Raw genomic sequence first — 21,033 nt, 5'->3', positions numbered from 1 at the left:
GGTTTTCCATCATTAATGAGCTCATCTTTCAGGATGATTCCAGGATAACAACTCTATTGAATAACTGGACCACTGCCAAATGTAGGGGTGCATCAGACGCAGACAATGATGCAGGCACCCTATGGACACTTTCTATGATGAAATGCTGTGATCTTTCAAGTATCCAAAATTCCAGGAAGGTGGCCATATGCCAGCTTTCCACTCGTTCAGGTACACCCCTAATTCTTATATTTATTGCAATGGGATCTCCCATCGGTATCTTGCGTTCTGGTTTCCCACACGCAGACTTTCTTTGCATGTCAGACATCTGGTGACAGGTTTCTTTTATTGCAGACTGAAGGACATCAAGGATTTTTTTCTTGTCTAAGAACCTTTCAGCGGTATTCTGCTGATTAGCTCGTAGTAAATTGAGGCCTGTGGCAAATGCGTCATTTTTGTGCACCAGTACTTCTTTGGATATTGTCCAGTTTATCCTGTCCTGCCAATGTATCTTCAGCTGGTGGATTGTCACCACTACCAGCTCCTCTGGATTTTGGAAGCCTGTCCTTGTCTCTTCTTTTAATGACCCTCGCCCATTGTAATCTATGTGAATAGCTGTCCATCATCCCCGGTAGAAATGTTGTTCAAGGCTGCCCTGTCCTCAAAACAATGTCTTGTTAGGGCCTATCAGGCTCATCTGCAGTCAGATGATCATCCTGGTCTCCCTGCTTCACTCTTCAGCACTCAGAGAGATGAACACATGGTCAAGCAACTCCTCCGAAATCTTCTGAAGTCTAACTTCTCACAGTTTTTATCTTCACTTGCGGTTTGGCAATGCATACATCCTGTTTGACCTACTCCCAAGGCACAGAGGCCATTACAGGGCACTACCCTCATGGTCAGGGATGCCCACATTCTAACAGAGGGTTGTGCTGACCCAAAGTCCTCAGACCGTGAACATCACTTTTTTTTGTAGTCTATGCTGCAGTGACTCCAAATGAGGAATCACTCCTTTCTGATGTTTCAGGTACTTGCCCGTATCCCCACATCTCCTGTCCAAGGTCCACCAGTCCACATTTAACTCTCTGCTATATGGAGTTACCAGTAATGCCCAATGACACTCAGTCAACGCCACAGATTTATCCATACCAGACTGTGAAGCTCCTGGCCCCAATCCTGGTAACTGTGGCTCCGCTCTGCCCAATTATCTGATCTCCTTCACAGTCCCCTCCCTTCTCTGACCTCTGACCAGCTGAAACAGTCAGTAGACAAGGTCATTTAGCATAGCTTCCGGCTGCTTAGGGGGATTTTCTTCAGCAGCCCAAGCCAGACCACACACTACCCAGTTACCATCTTGATTCAAACACAGCCCTGCACCTGCAGCTCCTCAGATCTCTTCCACAGCTCATTCATCCTTCGGGGGACTGCCATTGGGAACATTTCTGTGGGTTTCAGTATTGAAATCAGGGATCAATGGGCCACTATTCTGCCTATGCTTTGTGGAGTTTGGCGTGAGCCACTTCAGAGCATGTCTGACTCCATTGTTTGAGGCCACGCCCTTCATTACAGTAGTCTTTATTGTGCCCCTTATAGCAAGCCTTTTTTCAGATTAAAAAAAATGTCTTCAGGGCGGTTTGGAATATTTTTTATAAGGTAATTATTATATTGGTTGCGTAGTGGGAATAAATTCGAACTTTAATTTATATTCCACGTTCTTTATCACTAATCTGTTATGAATTCTGTATGTGTCTTTGTTAGACCTGTCAGCCTTAAGGTGGTCTTCTCCCAAACATTTTCCCTGCTTGCTTTTAATTTTGCTGATCTCGTTTTGTTGGTTTTAGGACTCTGGTCTAACCAGTGCTAAAGTGCATGTGATCATTCCCTAAACATGGCTTGATTGACATATCCACAATTGTTAGACTTGGCTTTTTCAGTGGGTTTAGATTACTCCTGGACTAATGAACCTGCCAGGAAGAAGAGCTGGAAGAGCTGTGAGAAGAGACTACCACTTTGAGGTGTGCTTTGCTGGGTTGGCCTGCAGTTGCTGCTTCTGTCTTGGCCAGGGTAATGACTGGACTGTTCTTTCTACATTATACGTATCACCAAGGGCTTGATGTAGAGCTTGCCCCTGTTGAAAGTCTCAGGGAAATCAAAGACTTCAACTTCTTCTGGGTACCGGCTTCTGAAACTGGATGTTTCAGCTTCTATGAGGAAATAGGTAACCTGGCACTGTCAATGATGCTGATGACGGCTCTGTGAACTAAAGGCACTGCTGCACTTCGCACTGCAACCCTGTTCTCACCAACAACACCGTCCGATGCTACCACTGAGCCGCTGCTTGCATCATGAGGTGTGGGCATCCCAATCCGCACTGCTTCGCTTCACACCGCTGACTTTGTATCCGCAGCGCCGTCACTGCTGCCGCTGCCTGCACTGTGACCTGTGGACAGCATTTGTGGAGAACATGGAGCACTGTCCTGCTTTGCACCACAGCCCTGGTCTCCACACCACCCTCGCCACAAGCTGACATCGACACCACTGCCTACATCATGGTTTGAGGGCACCACTTGTAGGTTACTCGATGCACTGCCCCGTCCCACACCGCAGCATTTGCCCACCCATGCCAGTGCCATCAACACCAGATTGTCAACCAACACCACTGCCTGCACCGTGACCTGTGGGCTCTGCACACTGCATTGCCCTATTTCGCACCACAGCCTTGGGTCTACCGACGACAGCACTTCAGCAATGACGTCCCCTCTGAATGCACCATGACCTGTCAGCACCGCAATGAGCACCTCTCTACTTTGCACCGCAGCCCTGGTCTCACCGACCATCACCGAGCCGCTGCCTGTACCATGACCTGAGGGCACCACTCCACTTCACACCGCAGCCTCAATTCCTGCAGACGCTGGCGCTCCTCACCTCAAACTCACTGAGTTCGACCTGCAGCTCCTGTGATTTCAAGGGCCCGACAACTCCTGCACCGAATCCCGGAAGCGATGCCTGCCGACGCCGCTCCACTGGACCTCACCGCAAGATCTGACGTCCTGCATCTCCAAAAGTACTATTTTATGGGTCTCGCTGACAACGTAGCAGGCCTGCGACACCACAACTAGCTGGAATTGTTGGATTTGTTTGGTCACAAGTCTGTGATAGCCCCAGACAGAGCTATCATCTTTGATTATACCTTTAATTCAATCATCTTCAAGGAACTGGCATAACACCCATTTTTGCTTTATTGGTATTGTGGATTACTGCATGTTTGATTTTTATTGTTTTGGTCTTGTTTTACACAGATAAATATTGGATATTTTCCTAAAACTGGTGTAGTCTCCTTTTGTAGTGTTTTCACTGTATTATTGTTTGTTTTATGAAAATGCTTTACACACTGCCTCGAGATAAGCCTGACTGCAAGTGCCAAGTTACCAAGGGGGTGAGCAGGGGTTGTTTTAGACATATAAACCCATTATCCTGACAAAAGTGGTGGATTCTGTTTGGCTTAGGTGCATAACCCTAGCCAACCAGAAAACCCATTTCTATATAAATGACATATTAAATGTACTTATAAATACCTAGTAAAGTGCACTACAGGTGCCCAGGGCCTCTATATTAAATGCTAATAGTGAGCCTGCACCACTGCCTGTGCCACCCACTTAAGAAGCCCTTTAAAACAAATCTCAGGCCTGCCAATGCAGAGCCTGTGAGCACAGTTTACACTGCCATGTTGGTTTTGTCATTTAAATGCCCTTGCCAAGCCTTAAACTCCCCATTCTATTACATAGAAGTCACCCCGAAGGTAGGCCCTAGGTAGCCTATAGGGCAGGGTGCTTTGTAAGTAAAAGGTAGGACATCTGCTTTTAAGTTTACATGTCCTGGTAGTGAAAAAGTCCCAAATTCATTTTTTACTACTGTGAGGCCTACCCCTCCCATAGGTTAACATTGAAGGATTCCTTGTTATATCTAATATGTATAATTCCTAATTGAAAGAAGGTGGATCTTTAACGTTAAGTACCTATGGAATTGTAATGATAAATCATTTTCAATGGTAAGGTCGAATTTATCATTGCAATTTTAAAAATGCCACTTTTAGAAGGATGCGCAAACACAACAGGTGATGGACCGAATGTGGATCAATGTCACACACTCACCCCAGTCCAAAGATCTGGGCTCAAATCCATCGTTTTTTTGCACTCCACACCACCCTGGGTTAGACAATGGCGATATGCAAATCAGCTCTGACCCTGTGCCCCATGGGAACAGTCCAGTCCGAACTACAAAAGCCATGTCCTTCCCAGAACGGAATCAAGCATCCGAGGACCGGACCGGTTTCGAGGTAACACCTCTCATCAGCCCGGCTAGCTTGACTCCAGTGGTGTGGAGTGCCTGGGACCCACGTCTGGGCATCCCCAGCGCACTTGGGGCGGAATATGCAAACACAACAGGTGATGGACCGAATGTGGATCAATGTCACACACTCACCCCAGTCCAAAGATCTGGGCCCAAATCCATCATTTTTTTGCACTCCACACCACCCTGGGTTAGACAATGGCGATATGCAAATCAGCTTTGACCCTGTGCCCCATGGGAACAGTCCAGTCCGAACTACAAAAGCCATGTCCTTCCCAGAACGGAATCAAGCATCCGAGGACCGGACCGGTTTCGAGGTAACACCTCTCATCAGCCCGGCTAGCTTGACTCCAGTGGTGTGGAGTGCCTGGGACCCACGTCTAGGCATCCCCAGCGCACTTGGGGCGGAATATGCAAACACAACAGGTGATGGACCGAATGTGGATCAATGTCACACACTCACCCCAGTCCAAAGATCTGGGCCCAAATCCATCGTTTTTTTGCACTCCACACCACCCTGGGTTAGACAATGGCGATATGCAAATCAGCTCTGACCCTGTGCCCCATGGGAACAGTCCAGTCCGAACTACAAAAGCCATGTCCTTCCCAGAACGGAATCAAGCATCCGAGGACCGGACCGGTTTCGAGGTAACACCTCTCATTAGCTCGGCTAGCTTGACTTCAGTGGTGTGGAGTGCCTGGGACCCACGTCTGGGCATCCCCAGCGCACTTGGGGTGGAATATGCAAACACAACAGGTGATGGACCGAATGTGGATCAATGTCACACACTCACCCCAGTCCAAAGATCTGGGCCCAAATCCATCGTTTCTTTGCACTCCACACCACCCTGGGTTAGACAATGGCGATATGCAAATCAGCTCTGACCCTGTGCCCCATGGGAACAGTCCAGTCCGAACTACAAATGCCATGTCCTTCCCAGAACGGAATCAGGCATCCGAGGACCGGACCGGTTTCGAGGTAACACCTCTCATCAGCCCGGCTAGCTTGACTCCAGTGGTGTGGAGTGCCTGGGACCCACGTCTGGGCATCCCCAGCGCACTTGGGGTGGAATATGCAAACACAACAGGTGATGGACCGAATGTGGATCAATGTCACACACTCCACCGAGTCCAAAGATCTGGGCCCAAATCCATCGTTTTTTTGCACTCCACACCACCCTGGGTTAGACAATGGCGATATGCAAATCAGCTCTGACCCTGTGCCCCATGGGAACAGTCCAGTCCGAACTAAAAAAGCCATGTCCTTCCCAGAACGGAATCAAGCATCCGAGGACCGGACCGGTTTCGAGGTAACACCTCTCATCAGCCCGGCTAGCTTGACTCCAGTGGTGTGGAGTGCCTGGGACCCACGTCTGGGCATCCCCAGCGCACTTTGGGCGGAATATGCAAACACAACAGGTGATGGACTGAATGTGGATTAATGTCACACACTCACCCCAGTCCAAAGATCTGGGCCCAAATCCATCGTTTTTTTGCACTCCACACCACCCTGGGTTAGACAATGGCGATATGCAATCAGCTCTGACCTTGTGCCCCATGGGAACAGTCCAGTCCGAACTACAAAAGCATGTCCTTCCCAGAACGGAATCAAGCATCCGAGGACTGGACCGGTTTCGAGGTAACACCTCTCATCAGCCCGGCTAGCTTGACTCCAGTGGTGTGGAGTGCTTGGGACCCAAGTCTGGGCATCCCCAGCGCACTTGGGGCGGAATATGCAAACACAACAGGTGATGGACCGAATGTGGATCAATATCACACACTCACCCCAGTCCAAAGATCTGGGCCCAAATCCATCGTTTTTTTGCACTCCACACCACCCTGGGTTAGACAATGGCGATATGCAAATCAGCTCTGACCCTGTGCCCCATGGGAACAGTCCAGTCCGAACTACAAAAGCCATGTCCTTCCCAGAACGGAATCAAGCATCCGAGGACCGGACAGGTTTCGAGGTAACACCTCTCATCAGCCCGGCTAGCTTGACTCCAGTGGTGTGGAGTGCCTGGGACCCACGTCTGGGCATCCCCAGCACTCTTGGGGCGGAATATGCAAACACAACATGTGATGGACCGAATCTGGATCAATGTCACACACTCACCCCAGTCCAAAGATCTGGGCCCAAATCCATCGTTTTTTTGCACTCCACACCACCCTGGGTTAGACAATGGCGATATGCAAATCAGCTCTGACCCTGTGCCCCATGGGAACAGTCGAGTCCGAACTACAAAAGCCATGTCCTTCCCAGAACGGAATCAAGCATCCGAGGACCAGACCGGTTTCGAGGTAACACCTCTCATCAGCCCGGCTAGCTTGACTCCAGTGGTGTGGAGTGCCTGGGACCCACGTCTGGGCATCCCCAGCGCACTTGGGGCGGAATATGCAAACACAACAGGTGATGGACCGAATGTGGATCAATGTCACACACTCACCCCAGTCCAAAGAGTTGGGCCCAAATCCATCGTTTTTTTGCACTCCACACCACCCTGGGTTAGACAATGGCGATATGCAATTCAGCTCTGACCCTGTGCCCCATGGGAACAGTCCAGTCCGAACTACAAAAGCCATGTCCTTCCCAGAACAGAATCAAGCATCCGAGCACCGGACCGGTTTCGAGGTAATTATTTATTTTATTTATTTATAGCATTTGTAAAGCGCATCTGCAACCCTACGGGCATCCTGGCGTAACACCTCTCATCAGCCCGGCTAGCTTGACTCCAGTGGTGTGGAGTGCCTGGGACCCACGTCTGGGCATCCCCAGCGCACTTGGGGCGGAATATGCAAACACAACAGGTGATGGACCGAATGTGGATCAATGTCACACACTCGCCCCAGTCCAAAGATCTGGGTCCAAATCCATCGTTTTTTTGCACTCCACACCACCCTGGGTTAGACAATGGCGATATGCAAATCAGCTCTGACCCTGTGCCTCATGGGAACAGTCCAGTCCGAACTACAAAAGCCATGTCCTTCCCAGAACGGAAGCAAGTATCCGAGGACCGGACCGGTTTCGAGGTAACACCTCTCATCAGCCCGCCTAGCTTGACTCCAGTGGTGTGGAGTGCCTGGGACCCACGTCTGGGCATCCCCAGCGCACTTGGGGCGGAATATGCAAACACAACAGGTGATGGACCGAATGTGGATCAATGTCACACACTCACCCCAGTCCAAAGATCTGGGCCTAAATCCATTGTTTTTTTGCACTCCACACCACCCTGGGTTAGACAATGGCGATATGCAAATCAGCTCTGACCCTGTGCCCCATGGGAACAGTCCAGTCCGAACTACAAAAGCCATGTCCTTCCCAGAACAGAATCAAGCATCCGAGGACCGGACCGGTTTCGAGGTAACACCTCTCATCAGCCAGGCTAGCTTGACTCCAGTGGTGTGGAGTGCCTGGGACCCACGTCTGGGCATCCCCAGCGCACTTGGGGTGGAATATGCAAACACAACAGGTGATGGACCGAATGTGGATCAATGTCACGCACTCACCCCAGTCCAAAGATCTGGGCCCAAATCCATCGTTTTTTTGCACTCCACACCACCCTGGGTTAGACAATGGCGATATGCAAATCAGCTTTGACCCTTTGCCCCATGGGAACAGTCCAGTCCGAACTACAAAAGCCATGTCCTTCCCAGAACGGAATCAAGCATCCGAGGACCGGACCGGTTTCGAGGTAACACCTCTCATCAGCCCGGCTAGCTTGACTCCAGTGGTGTGGAGTGCCTGGGACCCACGTCTGGGCATCCCCAGCGCACTTGGGGCGGAATATGCAAACACAACAGGTGATGGACCGAATGTGGATCAATGTCACACACTCACCCCAGTCCAAAGATCTGGGCCCAAATCCATCTTTTTTTTGCACTCCACACCACCCTGGGTTAGACAATGGCAATATGCAAATCAGCTCTGACCCTGTGCCCCATGGGAACAGTCCAGTCCGAACTACAAAAGCCATGTCCTTCCCAGATCGGAATCAAGCATCCGAGGACCGGACCGGTTTCGAGGTAACACCACTCATCAGCCCGGCTAGCTTGACTCCAGTGGTGTGGAGTGCCTGGGACCCACGTCTGGGCATCCCCAGCGCACTTGGGGCGGAATATGCAAACACAACAGGTGATGGACCGAATGTGGATCAATGTCACACACTCACCCCAGTCCAAAGATCTGGGCCCAAATCCATGGTTTTTTTGCACTCCACACCACCCTGGGTTAGACAATGGCGATATGCAAATCAGCTCTGACCCTGTGCCCCATGGGAACAGTCCAGTCCGAACAACAAATGCCATGTCCTTCCCAGAACATAATCAAGCATCCGAGGACCGGACCGGTTTCGAGGTAACACCTCTCATCAGCCCGGCTAGCTTGACTCCAGTGGTGTGGAGTGCCTGGGACCCACGTCTGGGCATCCCCAGCGCACTTGGGGCGGAATATGCAAACACAACAGGTGATGGACCGAATGTGGATCAATGTCACACACTCACCCGAGTCCAAAGATCTGGGCCAAATCCATCGTTTTTTTGCACTCCACACCACCCTTGGTTAGACAATGGCGATATGCAAATCAGCTCTGACCCTGTGCCCCATGGGAACAGTCCAGTCCGAACTACAAAAGCCATATCCTTCACAGAACGGAATGAAGCATCCGAGGACCGGACCGGTTTCGAGGTAACACCTCTCATCAGCCCGGCTAGCTTGACTCCAGTGGTGTGGAGTGCCTGGGACCCACGTCTGGGCATCCCCAGCGCACTTGGGGCGGAATATGCAAACACAACAGGTGATGGACCGAATGTGGATCAATGTCACACACTCACCCCAGTCCAAAGATCTGGGCCCAAATCCATTGTTTTTTTGCACTCCACACCACCCTGGGTTAGACAATGGCGATATGCAAATCAGCTCTGACCCTGTGCCCCATGGGAACAGTCCAGTCCGAACTACAAAAGCATGTCCTTCCCAGAACGGAATCAAGCATCCGAGGACCGGACCGGTTTCGAGGTAACACCTCTCATCAGCCCGGCCGGCTTGACTCCAGTGGTGTGGAGTGCCTGGGACCCACGTCTGGGCATCCCCAGCGCACTTGGGGCGGAATATGCAAACACAACAGGTGATGGACCGAATGTGGATCAATGTCACACACTCACACCAGTCCAAAGATTTGGGCCCAAATCCATTGTTTTTTTGCACTCCACACCACCCTGGGTTAGACAATGGCGATATGCAAATCAGCTCTGACCCTGTGCCCCATGGGAACAGTCCAGTCTGAACTACAAAAGCCATGTCCTTCCCAGAACGGAATCAAGCATCCGAGGACCGGACCGGTTTCGAGGTAACACCTCTCATCAGCCCGGCTAGCTTGACTCCAGTGGTGTGGAGTGCCTGGGACCCACGTCTGGGCATCCCCAGTGCACTTTGGGTGGAATATGCAAACACAACAGGTGATGGACCGAATGTGGATCAATGTCACACACTCACCCCAGTCCAAAGATCTGGGCCCAAATCCATCGTTTTTTTGCACTCCACACCACCCTGGGTTAGACAATGGCGATATGCAAATCAGCTCTGACCCTGTGCCCCATGGGAACAGTCCAGTCTGAACTACAAAAGCCATGTCCTTCCCAGAACGGAATCAAGCATCCGAGGACCGGACCGGTTTCGAGGTAAAACCTCTCATCAGCCCGGCTAGCTTGACTCCAGTGGTGTGGAGTGCCTGGGACCCACGTCTGGGCATCCCCAGCACACTTTGGGTGGCATATGCAAACACAACAGGTGATGGACCGAATGTGGATCAATGTCACACACTCACCCCAGTCCAAAGATCTGGGCCCAAATCCATCGTTTTTTTGCACTCCACACCACCCTGGGTTAGACAATGGCGATATGCAAATCAGCTCTGACCCTGTGCCCCATGGGAACAGTCGAGTCCGAACTACAAAAGCCATGTCCTTCCCAGAACGGAATCAAGCATCCGAGGACCAGACCGGTTTCGAGGTAACACCTCTCATCAGCCCGGCTAGCTTGACTCCAGTGGTGTGGAGTGCCTGGGACCCACGTCTGGGCATCCCCAGCGCACTTGGAGCGGAATATGCAAACACAACAGGTGATGGACCGAATGTGGATCAATGTCACACACTCACCCCAGTCCAAAGATCTGGGCCCAAATCCATCGTTTATATGCACTCCACACCACCCTGGGTTACTCAATGGCGATATGCAATTCAGCTCTGACCCTGTGCCCCATGGGAATAGTCCAGTCCGAACTACAAAAGCCATGTCCTTCCCAGAACGGAATCAAGCATTAGAGCACCGGACCGGTTTCGAGGTAATTATTTATTTTATTTATTTATAGCATTTGTAAAGCGCATCTGCAACCCTACGGGCATCCTGGCGTAACACCTCTTATCAGCCCGGCTAGCTTGACTCCAGTGGTGTGGAGTACCTGGGACCCACGTCTGGGCATCCCCAGCGCACTTGGGGCGGAATATGCAAACACAACAGGTGATGGACCGAATGTGGATCAATGTCACACACTCACACCAGTCCAAAGATCTGGGCCCAAATCCATCGTTTTTTTGCACTCCACACCACCCTGGGTTAGACAATGGCGATATGCAAATCAGCTCTGACCGTGTGCCCCATGGGAACAGTCCAGTCTGAACTACAAAAGCCATGTCCTTCCCAGAACGGAATCAAGCATCCGAGGACCGGACCGGTTTCGAGGTAACACCTCTCATCAGCCCGGCTAGCTTGACTCCAGTGGTGTGGAGTGCCTGGGACCCACGTCTGGGCATCCCCAGCGCACTTTGGGTGGAATATGCAAACACAACAGGTGATGGACCGAATGTGGATCAATGTCACACACTCACCCCAGTCCAAAGATCTGGGCCCAAATCCATCGTTTTTTTGCACTCCACACCACCCTGGGTTAGACAATGGCGATATGCAAATCAGCTCTGACCCTGTGCCCCATGGGAACAGTCCAGTCTGAACTACAAAAGCCATGTCCTTCCCAGAACGGAATCAAGCATCCGAGGACCGGACCGGTGTTGAGGTAACACCTCTCATCAGCCCGGCTAGCTTGACTCCAGTGGTGTGGAGTGCCTGGGACCCACGTCTGGGCATCCCCAGCGCACTTTGGGTGGCATATGCAAACACAACAGGTGATGGACCGAATGTGGATCAATGTCACACACTCACCCCAGTCCAAAGATCTGGGCCCAAATCCATCGTTTTTTTGCACTCCACACCACCCTGGGTTAGACAATGGCGATATGCAAATCAGCTCTGACCCTGTGCCCCATGGAAACAGTCGAGTCCGAACTACAAAAGCCATGTCCTTCCCAGAACGGAATCAAGCATCCGAGGACCAGACCGGTTTCGAGGTAACACCTCTCATCAGCCCGGCTAGCTTGACTCCAGTGGTGTGGAGTGCCTGGGACCCACGTCTGGGCATCCCCAGCGCACTTGGGGCGGAATATGCAAACACAACAGGTGATGGACCGAATGTGGATCAATGTCACACACTCACCCCAGTCCAAAGATCTGGGCCCAAATCCATCGTTTTTTTGCACTCCACACCACCCTGGGTTACTCAATGGCGATATGCAATTCAGCTCTGACCCTGTGCCCCATGGGAATAGTCCAGTCCGAACTACAAAAGCCATGTCCTTCCCAGAACGGAATCAAGCATCCGAGCACCGGACCGGTTTCGAGGTAATTATTTATTTTATTTATTTATAGCATTTGTAAAGCGCATCTGCAACCCTACGGGCATCCTGGCGTAACACCTCTCATCAGCCCGGCTAGCTTGACTCCAGTGGTGTGGAGTGCCTGGGACCCACGTCTGGGCATCCCCAGCGCACTTGGGGCGGAATATGCAAACACAACAGGTGATGGACCGAATGTGGATCAATGTCACACACTCACCCCAGTCCAAAGATCTGGGTCCAAATCCATCGTTTTTTTGCACTCCACACCACCCTGGGTCAGACAATGGCGATATGCAAATCAGCTCTGACCCTGTGCCCCATGGGAACAGTCCAGTCCGAACTACAAAAGCCATGTCCTTCCCAGAACGGAATCAAGCATCCGAGGACCGGACCGGTTTCGAGGTAACACCTCTCATCAGCCCGGCTAGCTTGACTCCTGTGGTGTGGAGTGCCTGGGACCCACGTCTGGGCATCCCCAGCACACTTGGGGCGGAATATGCAAACACAACAGGTGATGGACCGAATGTGGATCAATGTCACACACTCACCCCAGTCCAAAGATCTGGGCCCAAATCCATCGTTTTTTTGCACTCCACACCACCCTGGGTTAGACAATGGCGATATGCAAATCAGCTCTGACCCTGTGCCCCATGGGAAGAGTCCAGTCCGAACTACAAAAGCCATGTCCTTCCCAGAACGGAATCAAGCATCCGAGGACCGGACCGGTTTCGAGGTAACACCTCTCATCAGCCCGGCTAGCTTGACTCCAGTGGTGTGGAGTGCCTGGGACCCACGTATGGGCATCCCCAGCGCACTTGGGGCGGAATATGCAAACACAACAGGTGATGGACCGAATGTGGATCAATGTCACACACTCACCCCAGTCCAAAGATCTGGGCCCAAATCCATCGTTTTTTTGCACTCCACACCACCCAGGGTTAGACAATGGCGATATGCAAATCAGCTCTGACCCTGTGCCCCATGGGAACAGTCCAGTCCGAACTACAAAAGCATGTCCTTCCCAGAACGGACTCAAGCATCCGAGGACCGGACCGGTTTCGAGGTAACACCTCTCATCAGCCCGGCTAGCTTGACTCCAGTGGTGTGGAGTGCCTGGGACCCACGTCTGGGCATCCCCAGCGCACTTGGGGCGGAATATGCAAACACAACAGGTGATGGACCGAATGTGGATCAATGTCACACACTCACCCCAGTCCAAAGATCTGGGCCCAAATCCATCGTTTTTTTGCACTCCACACCACCCTGGGTTAGACAATGGCGATATGCAAATCAGCTCTGACCCTGTGCCCCATGGGAACAGCCCAGTCCAAACTACAAAAGCCATGTCCTTCCCAGAACGGAATCAAGCCTCCGAGGACCGGACCGGTTTCGAGGTAACACCTCTCATCAGCCCGGCTAGCTTGACTCCAGTGGTGTGGAGTGCCTGGGACCCACGTCTGGGCATCCCCAGCGCACTTGGGGCGGAATATGCAAACACAACAGGTGATGGACCGAATGTGGATCAATGTCACGCACTCACACCAGTCCAAAGATCTGGGCCCAAATCCATCGTTTTTTTGCACTCCACACCACCCTGGGTTAGACAATGGCGATATGCAAATCAGCTCTGACCATGTGCCCCATGGGAACAGTCCAGTCCGAACTACAAAAGCCATGTCCTTCCCAGAACGGAATCAAGCATCCGAGGACCGGACCGGTTTCGAGGTAACACCTCTCATCTGCCCGGCTAGCTTGACTCCAGTGGTGTGGAGTGTCTGGGACCCACGTCTTTGCATCCCCAGCGCACTTGGGGCGGAATATGCAAACACAACAGGTGATGGACCGAATGTGGATCAATGTCACACACTCACCCCAGTCCAAAGATGTGGGCCCAAATCCATCGTTTTTTTGCACTCCAACCACCCTGGGTTAGACAATGGCGATATGCAAATCAGCTCTGACCCTGTGCCCCATGGGAACAGTCCAGTCCGAACTACAAAAGCCATGTCCTTCCCAGAACGGAATCAAGCATCCGAGGACCGGACCGGTTTCGAGGTAACACCTCTCATCAGCCCGGCTAGCTTGACTCCAGTAGTGTGGAGTGCCTGGGACCCACGTCTGGGCATCCCCAGCGCACTTGGGGCGGAATAAGCAAACACAACAGGTGATGGACCGAATGTGGATCAATGTCACACACTCACCCCAGTCCAAAGATCTGGGCCCAAATCCATCGTTTTTTTGCACTCCACACCACCCTGGGTTAGACAATAGCGATATGCAATTCAGCTCTGACCCTGTGCCCCATGGGAACAGTCCAGTCCGAACTACAAAAGCCATGTCCTTCCCAGAACGGAATCAAGCATCCGAGGACCGGACCGGTTTCGAGGTAACACCTCTCATCAGCCCGGCTAGCTTGACTCCAGTGGTGTGGAGTGCCTGGGACCCACGTCTGGGCATCCCCAGCGCACTTGGGGCGGAATATGCAAGTTCGGACTGGACTGTTCCCATGGGGCACAGGGTCAGAGCTGATTTGCATATCGCCATTGTCTAACCCAGGGTGGTGTGGAGTGCAAAAAAACGATGGATTTGGGCCCAGATCTTTGGACTGGGGTGAATGTGTGACATTGATCCACATTCTGTCCATCACCTGTTTTGTTTGCAATTGCCGCCATAAGTGCGCTGGGGATGCTCAGACGTGGGTCCCAGGCACTCCACACCACTGGAGTCAAGCTAGCCGGGCTGATGAGAGGTGTTACCTCGAAACCGGTCCGGTCCTCGGATGCTTGACTCCGTTCTGGGAAGGACATGGCTTTTGTAGTTTGGACTGGACTGTTCCCATGGGGCACAGGGTCAGAGCTGATTTGCATATCGCCATTGTCTAACCCAGGGTGGTGTGGAGTGCAAAAAAACAATGGATTTGGGCCCAGATCTTTGGACTGGGGTGAATTTGTGACATTGATCCACATTCGGTCCATCACCTGTTCTGTTTGCAATTGCCGCCATAAGTGCGCTGGGGATGCTCATAAGTGGGTCCCAGGCACTCCACACCACTGGAGTCAAGCTAGCCGGGCTGATGAGAGTTGTTACCTCGAAACCGGTCCGGTCCTCGGATGCTTGATTCCGTTCTGGGAAGGACATGGCTTTTGTAGTTCGGACTGGACTGTTCCCATGGGGCACAGGGTCAGAGCTGATTTGCATATCGCCATTGTCTAACCCAGGGTGGTGTGGAGTGCAAAAAAACGATGGATTTGGGCCCAGATCTTTGGACTGGGGTGAATGTGTGACATTGATCCACATTCTGTCCATCACCTGTTTTGTTTGCACTTTTAGAAGGATGGCATTTTTCTGCTTTTAGCGCTGTGTGTCTGTAGCCTGTCTCCAGGTATTACTGCAATGCTAAGTTATCCAAGAAAAGGCAGGAACCCTGAACCTAAACATTTGCAAATATAATTCCCCCTCCAATCCTCCAATCCTGAAAATCAAACACTGTTACCCAACTATTGGTAAAATGCTGTCAATTGTGGCTTTTAATGATACTGGTTCATATTACACAGTTACCCATTCTACCTTCCCTCTCTCTCTCTCTCTCTCTCTCTCTCTTTCTCTCCCCCTCATACTCTCTCCCCCATCCTTACTTTCAGGGCTTTCAGCCAGCACTCATTTTCCTTCCTCTTCTGCACATTAAAGCATGTACCAGAAATGGCGTAAACAAATGAGTCTGCTTTTCAGCAGTGCTAACTTTATTGTGTGGAATACATGAGCTTTTGTTCTAACCATATGATGTGTTACAGTTTAACTTATTTTCCATGATGTAAGGTCATGATCTTTCATTATGACATTCCGGCAAAGAGTAAATTAGATCCTTAACAACACCTATCCATTACTGACTTAAACCCTTGGTAGTCAAATAAAAGTCATATGTAGCACAGAAAAGTACACAGGCAACACACTATAGAAACTGGAAGCTTTGTAAACTTGACAAACCAGTTGGTTGTGATTAACCTTATATTCTTCTCAATGAAAGTTCATTTCTGTACTATAAGGCTGCTTTTAAAGAGAAAAATATTAATTGGATAGTGATAGTATATGTGTAACATGAGTAGTAAACCTTTTGAGTAAAAAATGAGCACATTCGTGTTAGCAGAGATGCCCTCTGTTTTGCCGATAAATCAAAGCCAGGGTGCGCCAGTGGGGTAACGTTCCACAATTGTGTAATCTTGCATTCAGATAACTTAGTCAACATTTCCTTATTTTATATGTGCCCAACTCAAATTATGTTCTGCTTCTAGGGCAAGTGATAAGAAGAGAAACCTTGCTCAACAAAAGGCCCAAGCTCAGAAGCGACTGTATGGCCAAGGATCAATGAAGAGGCTCTCACCGGCTTCGACTGACTGGGAGAAACAACGTCACACACTTGAGAGGAGGAAAGAGGAACTGGTACTGAGTCATTTGATCAATATTTTTCTACGCCATTCTGCTTCCTCCTCATTAACTCTGATGGTTTAATATTTTAAGAATAACTATTTATCATTTTTGTATATTTAAAAAAATATATTATAGCATTTACAAGAGCCACATTAAATTAGGGTCAAAGGTACATCTACCTGCAATACCAATATTGAAGCATTAGAAGGTAGGTAAAATGTAGTCCTGTGGGGAGGTGTAGTAGCTATCTTGTCTGTAGAATTTGGATTTGTGGCAGTCTTCACAGAAGAGAAAAGCCCAACCTCAAATTGGTCGTCAATTTGCCAAAATGCCGGCGGAAGTGACATTAGATATTTTGGCCTTAATGACATCACAGGAAGTATCGTCATATGAACCTTTGGCTCTTATTTTTTCCAGTCATGACCTTAACTATTATGATGTCCTAATAATTGATATTACTGAAGTTACATAATGCCTTCATGATCAATATTACTTCACAATATGAACAAACATTTGTTTTGGATGGAAAACGACCTTTACAACATGGCCAAAACACCGCAATACATTTACATCTCTGTTTTTACAACGCTAGGCGTTACACCGACTTGCACTGGAGGGGCACTCTGGACTAAGGAATAGTGTGATTTACTATTGCAACACGTATCCTACTGTACGTAGACAGGAGTTGGAATAGTAAATCATACTATCCCTAAATCCAACACCCTCCGGTGCAAGTCGTTGTAACGACTTGGGTTGTAAAAACAGCCATGTAATATACTGCGATCTAAATGATCGCGTTGTATCATCATACATCCATTTTAGATACCACCTATATTTTAGTGCTCACTTGATGTTTGAAAATTCCATGATGTAATACTTATCAGCATTGTAAGAAGGGCGTTAAGCAAAAAAGCCAGGCCTCTACTAGGGGTTTTCTCCCACCAAGAAAATTTGGAAGAGTGTGGTCATATAGTGCAATTTAAAGGACAATTTTTACTTAACTGTACTAAAAAGTAATAGTCTCTGAAATGGCACTCATTATTATTCTTAATCCTTTCAAGATGTGCCAAGCCAAGGAAGCCTAATTTTTTTCCAAAATATGCTATAGATGGCACCATATATCTACAATTAGATACATTGTGCCAGGGCTAGCATTTTGTTATGGGTGCACCATTGTGACAAGAATTACCTACAATGTGCCAGGACCCATATTTTGTCACAGGCGTCTGTCATGCTAAGATTTGCCTCAAGTAAGACAGCATCTATATTTTACCATGGGTCTCTCTATAAGACAACAAGGAAATTCAGTGTGCAAGGGCCAACACCAGATTTGCAAGCATAACAAAACATTCTCACTTACTCTCTCTTTTGTTCACTTACACACACTATCTCTGGCATAAATACACTCACGCCCTCAAGCACATGCACAGCATACATTTAAATGCCTTTTTACATACCTTAGCTGCCGTTAAAGTTCTGTTCCAGCAAATTGTGCTCCATTATTTATTACACTTATAGGGCCGGATGTATGACCATGTCATTTTGCGATTCGCAAATTGCTCTCAATTGTGACTCGCAATTTGTGACTCGCAAAATGACGTGTACAACAGTGTCAGAGACACTGTTAGCTATTCTCAATTAGGTCGCAAATTGAATGCCTCATCAATATTCATGAGGCACTCGCAATTTGCGACTCCATTGAGTATGGCTGGCCCTCCCAGGTATGGTGGCCTGCTGGGCTCAGCAGACCTCCATGTCTGAGACTGCTTTTAAATAAAGCAGTTTCTTTAAAAATGCAGCTCGTTTTCCTTAAAAGGAATAGGGTTTGTACATGGCCCTGTATGTTTTTTCATGTGCAAACACGGTGCAAATCGGTTTGCACATGTTAAAACGTGTCCCACATCTAGCCCTTAGTGAATAATAGAATATTGTTCAATATTAGCATAGCAAAAAATGGACAGAAAACAGTTTGGTGTCACCCTTGTGCACTTGGCACTGATTTGGCCATCTCTAAGGCCAGATGTTGCAAAGGCTGTGCCAGGAGTCACAAGGAGCAAGCCAGAGGTTGCAGCTGTGGCCCTTGGTGACCTCTTATTGACGTCCATGAGCCTTAAGGGACAGTATCTAGTTAAGATGAGACATAAAGAGGATGACTTTGGACTGTAGCTGACAAGAAAAAACTAGATGAGGTAGAGTTACATGTGTATTTGCTGAAAACTTTTCTCAGATCTGTTAGGTTACCGGTATCTGTATAGCACACTTCCACTATCTGTATGTTCCCACGGAGCTTCTAGAATCCGGTATCCATTGGTATTGCTAACCAGAATAAAGACAATCTCTTTTTATTGTGTTTGGTCTACACAATTAAGCAATTGTCCATTTCTCAATGCTGTTGTAATGATAGGTACATTAACTCTTTACACAGCATTAATGCATTGTAGTGAATATGAGGGTGATAAAGTTAAAAGCTAATTTGATTTGAATTGTTTTCAGTGATTTGATATGTATGTTTCTGAGATGTATTATTGAGGTAGCAACATTTAGCCAGCAGTTGTGCAAGATGAAGCGCTATCCTTTAATAGACAAATAAATATATGAGCTGTAATTTTACTTTGTAATGGTTTTATGGATTCATTTATATACCTGAAAAAACATATTGGGTTTTGTGTGTAATCTTTGTGACAAATTCAAGAAAAAAATTAACTCCCAAGTTCCTGATTATGAAGTGCTACAATTTTAACATTGGGGCTAGAAATTACTCCACTTTGAGTGTGACCATTGATCTGGGTGGGACCTGGAGTCACCCTGGTTATATCAATGGATCATACATTCAATGATCATACAAGATGGGTTCTGTCATGTTTCAGTTGTTCTTTTTACAATTACTTTCTTTAAAAGGTTTATATTCCTATGTTTTAAAGTTTTTTGTAACCCTTTCTATTTTCTCTCAGTTATTTTCTTCCCTGATTACCCAGTGGAGATGCCTAAATATCTTTGTGTTTTTTACAATTATAAAGTTATCTAGCTAATCCCTATAATTATCTTGTGCCCTCAGACCTTCATATATCAAACAATCCTTTTCTGTACCTTGTGCACTCGTGTTAGATGTTATAATTTTTTTATCTCTTGGTTCTGCAAGGCAGGGACGTCAAAGTAGTGTTTTACAATGCAGTTATAAAATATCAGCAAGCTCTATGGAAAGCAATTACACAATATTATTTTGAAATGTTTACACCAGTGCTATAGAGTGACAGAATTAAAGGTATAATCAAATTTGATAGTTGTCATGAAATTGTTTGATATCTTGTCTTCTAGAAAGAAAGCCTCGTACAAGTCCGTAAGCAACTTTCTAGAGAGGACTATGAAAACAGACATATGGGGAACTACAGGTAATAATACTTCATCTTTTTTTATGCATTTTATGTTCTTTTTTGGTATTTCCTGTTGTGTTTTCATTCCTGCATATGGTGACCATATGGCTCCATATCTTAAAGACCATTGTAGCACTGCCTATCTTTTACCATTGACTGTAAAATGGAAGTTGGCCAAATAGCGTGATTGAAGTGAACCGAGCTGACAACTTCCAAAATGCATTTTTTGTTTCAAATTAAATCCCAAACTGAAAAACGTGACATTCTGGGAACATGGTGCTTTCTGTCCTACTGTGTAAGGCTTTTTTTTAGTATCATGCTACGCAACCATGGCTATCTTTGATTAAGTAGAATAGTGTTTTGCAAACTTATTTCCAAAGTACTGGAAGACCATCTTTTAAATACATTTGATTCCTACATAGAGCAAACATTGATAATCATTGAAACCATACAACCTGAAGAGAAGGGGTTAATTCTATAAATGACTTTTGCCCAAACCATGCATCAAATTACATCTTTAGTATAACTGCTGAAGATCAAAAGTAAATTATAATTCATAGCACCTGAAAAGTTGTGATCTGTGACAGCTACATCAATATTGTACTTTAAAACTCTAGGCACTTCATGTTTAGTTCACAGTTAAATAATTATTCTGTGTCCTAAAATTCTGGTATAGTCATTGGTCAACTTTCTTTACTGTAGATGAATATGTAGATTGGCATTTTTCAATATAATTTTTGATTTACATATGTATGTGTAATTCTATTTAATCCTTGACATTCTAGCTTGTAAACCCAGGATTACTGAGAATCCGTTGATAAAACCTAACAGAGTAGGGAGCCCTAACTTAAGGCACAGTCTCTTGAAATCAAAGCATTTGTGGCAATTTTTATCTCAAACAAAAGTGTCAATCACCTCCCATGCCTCTGATTTCAGGAGCGGTCAATACCGTTCTTGGAATACCTGCAATACTAGGAATGAGCATTTTAGTTCATCTAGACTATATATCTATCCATTATTCACCTGGCTTTCAGACACAACAGAAATACAGAAAGTTCTCCCTCAACTACAAAGAGGGCCATGTCTGCCCATTGAAAACAATCTCCTTCGATCCTTCTTTGCATCCAGGAAGTTTCAATTCCTTGTATTTAAATGGCTCCTAAAAAACAGTGGGTAGAGTCTC

At 47.9% G+C, this 21,033-nt stretch overlaps 1 protein-coding gene across 1 annotated transcript in view; it reads left to right on the top strand.

Annotated features, from left to right (window-relative positions):
- The window catches only part of TTLL7 (tubulin tyrosine ligase like 7), a 1,104,754-nt gene that overhangs the window by 579,996 nt on the left and 503,725 nt on the right, over positions 1–21,033 (top strand). The window contains exons 13-14 of the mRNA XM_086936338.1: positions 16,344–16,491; positions 19,795–19,868. Of these exons, the coding sequence (XP_086792464.1) occupies positions 16,344–16,491; positions 19,795–19,868 (222 nt within the window). The remainder of the gene's footprint in view (positions 1–16,343; positions 16,492–19,794; positions 19,869–21,033) is intronic.

Source organism: Lissotriton vulgaris, chromosome 1_1 (assembly GCF_964263255.1).
Source record: "Lissotriton vulgaris chromosome 1_1, aLisVul1.2, whole genome shotgun sequence".
NCBI lineage: Eukaryota > Metazoa > Chordata > Amphibia > Caudata > Salamandridae > Lissotriton > Lissotriton vulgaris.
Note: the sequence above shows the minus strand (reverse complement) of the source record. Positions and strands in the feature narration are given on the sequence as shown.